This window comes from Nicotiana tabacum, chromosome 4 (assembly GCF_000715075.1).
Source record: "Nicotiana tabacum cultivar K326 chromosome 4, ASM71507v2, whole genome shotgun sequence".
Classification (NCBI taxonomy): Eukaryota; Viridiplantae; Streptophyta; class Magnoliopsida; order Solanales; family Solanaceae; genus Nicotiana; species Nicotiana tabacum.
The window spans coordinates 41,411,647-41,416,955 of NC_134083.1; the positions used below are offsets into that span (position 1 = coordinate 41,411,647).

The 5,309-nt window shown below is 31.1% G+C and overlaps 1 protein-coding gene across 1 annotated transcript; it reads right to left on the reverse strand.

Annotated features, from left to right (window-relative positions):
• Nucleotides 1–371: 371 nt before the first annotated feature.
• On the reverse strand, nt 372–1,580 carry LOC107771815 (protein JINGUBANG-like). Its single transcript, XM_016591257.1, has one exon. The coding sequence runs from the start codon at nt 1,578–1,580 to the stop codon at nt 372–374; it is 1,209 nt and encodes a 402-aa protein (XP_016446743.1).
• Nucleotides 1,581–5,309: the final 3,729 nt, after the last annotated feature.

Here is a 5,309-nt window from a genome sequence, read left to right on the forward strand (position 1 = left end):
CCTCCGGCAGCTTACTTTAAAAACTACTCCATACATAGATTCCATCAATTTATTTTCTCATTATATTCAAGAAGATCTCTAGGGTTTCCCACAATGGCAGCATGTTATAAACAACAAATTAAGCCGCGTTCAACCGGAACTAATTATTTTCGACACAGGTTACAAATATATCTATAAAAATCACTAAATTTCAATAAATATTACACTTTACAATCATCAATTTAAAATCTTGGATTCGCCAATAATAATTAAATAACAATGAGTTGAGAATACTAGTACTAGGATAAATCATATCTGTGATTCAATGAATTAACATGAAAAATTAAGTAGCTTCAATATTCTACTCCATTATCTGACGAATATTATTAACTCTAACGTGACGTTGAAACAATAACCTCCCAAACTCTAATTTCTCCATCCAAACTTCCACTTAAAACAGAAAGAACCCCATTATTATTTCCATTATTATTATCATCATCCCATTCCCAAGCTGCTGTAACTGACTTCACTGGCTTACAATGCCCTTCAAAAACTATCGAGCAAAAATATCCACATTCTGTATTATTACTACTCTTTTGCCAAATCCTCACATTTTTATCAGATGATCCACTAATTAAAACATCATCAATATAAATCAAGCACAAAATTGCACCCTTATGTCCTCTTAATGACCACGTAGCCAACATATAATCAGCACAATATTCCTCTCTTTCCCATACTAATATTTTTTCATCACATCCTCCTGAAAATAAAACCGACCCTTCCTTATTCAGAGCCAATGCATTCACTGTAGATTTGTGTTTCTTCAATGTAGCTACTAAAATATGCTTATTTTTTTCTCTTTGCCAAACTTTTATTTCCCCATCAGCCGAAGCTGTGTAAACGACGCCGTCATGAGAAACAACAATGGCGTTAATAGCATCAACATGACCTATAACGGATTCTAAACAAGAAAAATTCGACATATTCCAAATTTTGAAGCTTTTATCCCATGAAACTGAATACATTAACCCCTCATTATTAACAGCTAATCCTGAAACAGTATCTGCATGTTCTATCCAGAGTTTTTGCTTGTGACGTCTAATTTGGACGTAATTTTTAGGAGAAATGCCACGTCGGATCCGATCTTTTAAAGTTGGAAGAGTTGAGAGGAGTTGATGTTTTATGGAGGAGGGTGTGAGTTGCCAAACTCTAATTTTGCAATCTTGATGAGCTGTGAAGATTTTTGTATTGCTAAACGCAATTGATTTTACTATGCCAAAAGATGAAGTTGTTTGACGGCTGAATGTGTCGATTTGTTCATAGGTTTTTAAATCGAAGGCAGTGATTTCGTTGAGAGATGCAGCGTATAAAATGTCATTGTGAATGGCTAGATGGGAAATTTGTGGGGTTAAGGTTTTAAAAGTGGCTATGCAAGAATGAGATTTGAAAGATTTTGGGGAAGCAAAGGTGTCAATACTGCAAGAGCTGGTTTCTTCATATGTAGTTGTTGAAGTAGTGCTTTGTTTTTCAGAATTTGAATCTTGATCATAAGTTGATGAATATTGGCCATTATTGCAAAACCATATTGGGACTTCCATTAAATTTCTCATTAATTAGCTGCTGAGAAGTGATAACAGAGAAGCAACAAATTAATGAGAATAAGTGTTTGGAAGGGTTTGGTTTGAGGGGGTATTTGAAGGCTGTGACAAACTTTAGGGCAGAATAAAAAATGCAATGCAAAAGGGTACGGTTAGGGAATTAATTTGACGTCTGGCCCTTGATTTGGTACATAATAATCTTTTTTCAGACCTCTAATCGTGACTTTATGATGGAGCAAACTGTCATGTTAATGTTATTTGATTGGTCCAAATGTTGTCTAATGAGAATTTTCACATTTTTCTAATGAATGAAAAAGCAAACCTAGTATAGAGTAATATTATTTTTACTAGTTTTAGTTTACGTGTGTGTTGCACGTGTGCATCACGTTAAACAATATAATTGTATACAAAAAGAAGAAATTGTTGAAAATAACAATTGATAAATCAAATATTAATTTAAATCATAAAAATAATAATTATTAAATTGATACAATAACTGTGAATTTAATATCTTTTGAACATGCAAAGATGATGAATTTAATTGAATTAATTGTATAATATTTTGTGGTTAATAGATATTTTATTATTTAAAATACAAATATATTATGATATTGTATCTCATCTAACATCTCTTTAAAAACTTTATATTTATAATATTATTATACAAAAAGTACTAATTTTTTATTAAATAAAAGAGAGTGCACACTCTTTCCGTAGATATAAAATGGAATATAAAATTTTTATGCGAATTATTACCCGAATCAATCTGTTTTTTATTTTTCTGGAAAATAAAATGATAAAATCTAATTTTAATTTATCAAGATTTTAAAATAAATACTATATGTTAAAAAAATAAAGTTAAGCTACTTTTATAACAAAAGAGACTAAAAGTTTAAAAATGTGCTCTGAATTTTTCGTTGTTTCTTTCTTTTTTCTCGGGTTTGAGTCTAATATTAAAACCTTTATGTTTGATATTTATATGTCTTTATAAGCATGGTGATGGAATTTGTTCTTTGTAACCTAATTACATAAGGGTTTTTTTCAAAGTTCAATAAAATTATATGTAAGTTAAGTGGACCTCTTCTTGTAAAAAAACTAAAACTTTGTAGTTATTTTAAAGTTCCAAATATATTAGTTTATCAAAATATTAAAATAACAATTGTAGTTATAATTTTACATAGTATAGTTGTAGCTCGATTTATTTTTTAAATTAATATTACCATGTTAGTTTAAACTTCTAGAAATTTATACTTGAAATTAAAATTAACTCTTAAAAAGTCAAAACAAAAAAGAACATGCATTGCTGATTTCCAATGATTTTTAGGTATTCTATTATCGTTAATATTTGGGGAAAGAATCTAAGAATATGGAAAAATTTAAGTGCCACGTATTAAAATTCGAAAAAAATTTGAAGTTCATGCATAAGGATATAAAAGTTGGTCAAATAAGGAAAAATATTATATAAAATAAAAATAAAAATTAAATTTAAAGTCCTGAATATTAGCAATTTTTACATGATCCAACTAAGGAAAGATTTAATAAGAAGAATATTAGTTGATTTTGAAGTCCTAAATATTAGAAAAATAATCAAATGACTATTTTGTTTAGTATGAAATCTATTTTTAAAGGGTAAAAAAGGCGAACGACATTTCGCCAAGGGCCTTCGTATTTTTAATATAGTATAGATATTTGGTCGTCTAGGCTCAGTCTATCACATTTAATTATGTAATCTAGCTCTCAACCATCTATACGTTATTTAGTGCAGCTTTTGTATCTAAATAAACAAAAATTTAATGTATATATTACTTTAAGTTAAATTTCCTTGGCTTCTTCGTATATTTGCCTTTTTATATTTTGATTTTGCTTAGTAAAAGTTCTGTTCCACCACTAGGGAGGAGGTAAGAATAAATGTAATTACTGGTCATCTCTCTTCTGGAAGGGGAACTTTAGAACAATAATAAAGTTGTCTTTGCATAATCTATAGTCACAAATTCGAGTCGTAAAAATAGTATAATCTTTACATTATGGTAAACTGTCTACAGCACACCCCTAAAGGTGTAGTCATTTCAACTTTTATGTGTATGCGAGATACTTTATGCTTTGTACCGGCCATCTCTCTTCTCTTCAAACACGAGTACAACCGAGGAAACAAAAAGAAATGGCAGCAAAAATTAAAAAAGAGTGAAAGAGCTAGGAAGGGAGCCTTGAGTGAGAGTCAGGCTAGGGAAATTTCACGGGCACTTCAAAAATTAGGCATGAAATACCTTTTAAATAAACTATGGATGAAAAAAGAACAAAGATCAGACTCAACTGTGGCACAATTAGTTCAAATTCTTTGAATGCTATGAAATATTCTATTCTTATAGTCGCCATCGTAGAGATAAAATATAATATGTTTCTTTTCATTCCTTGTGAGCCACTTATTTCTCCGAAACAAGAGATTAAAGTTATCGTCTTAGAGAGAGGCATCCGTTGGTGATATGCGGAAATTGTGGAATTAGTCTGATAATGAAGCTCCATCAATATATTAGTAATTAATACCATTAACCGTTTTTCCGATTCTATGACAAAGTACTAAGAATTTGCTGAGATCTGTTCAAAAAGATGCACTCGTCGTTCGTCTTTAGTGTGCGAGTCGGCAGGTATATATGTTTCTGTTAACATATTATACTAAAACTAAAGGCAAAGCAAAGATGAAATTTATTATATAAGCCACTAAGTTTTTTAGCATGGCTTTGCAAATTAAAGTTGCTTTAGAACATTCTTGTTCGTAAGGTGACTCCACGTCAATTGTCAACCACTTTCAAGCTAATAGAGGAAAGGCATGACTCGTAATATCATTTGACCAACAAAAAAAAAGGACATGATCGTCTGTTAAGACTTTAGAGTGGAAACCAGTACTAATATTCCATATTTGACTTTAGCAATGAGTTTATTGAATATGCTGAAATAGAAAATTCTTATAATGTAAATTGTTTTTGGTGAAACTCTACTGTATATGCTGAAATATGATATGACACGTGGTCGTCTAAAGGGAGGACACGTGGAATCCAAGACGAGATGGTCGAAGACCGAACGCAGTCATTCCGCTTGTCACCGGAAAGGATAACGTTCATAAAGGTGAGTTAAATGCTCTGCGCCTGGTATCATTTAATAGGGAATATTCTGCAGCATTAAGAGCGACAGTCTGTTACAGAGAATTTGACATTTATGCTCACCGTTACGTTTTCATCAATGACCCTCATAATTGACATTAAAAGAGAGCACGATCCTAGGACCTTCTTCCCTAGACATAACTATAAATAGTGAGCTCAGTTATCATTGTAAAGGACACGATTTTTCTCGCTAAACATATACTACATTCTAACAAAGCTTAATACAATCTTACTTTCTTGCTTTTGATCTTATCATTGTTGTGCCCGGAAACCTTGTTCCCGGAACTGTCATCTCTGTTATTTCATCTACATTTCAAGGCTAACTATTGTATATTTCTTCAATTATTACATTATTTCAGGATCAAATTAGTTCACTTGTCTAGAAACCACGTATAAATTCAACTGTACCATTCTACGAGTAAATTATTTGGCACCCACCGTGGGACCTAGACAATCGTGCAATTAAATTGATCCTTGCCTTTTTTACTAACGCGATTTGATTATTTTGTCTTAGAAAAATTCATAAAAAATGGCAAATAACATCGTTAACAACACGCACAACTCTGAAATTCGA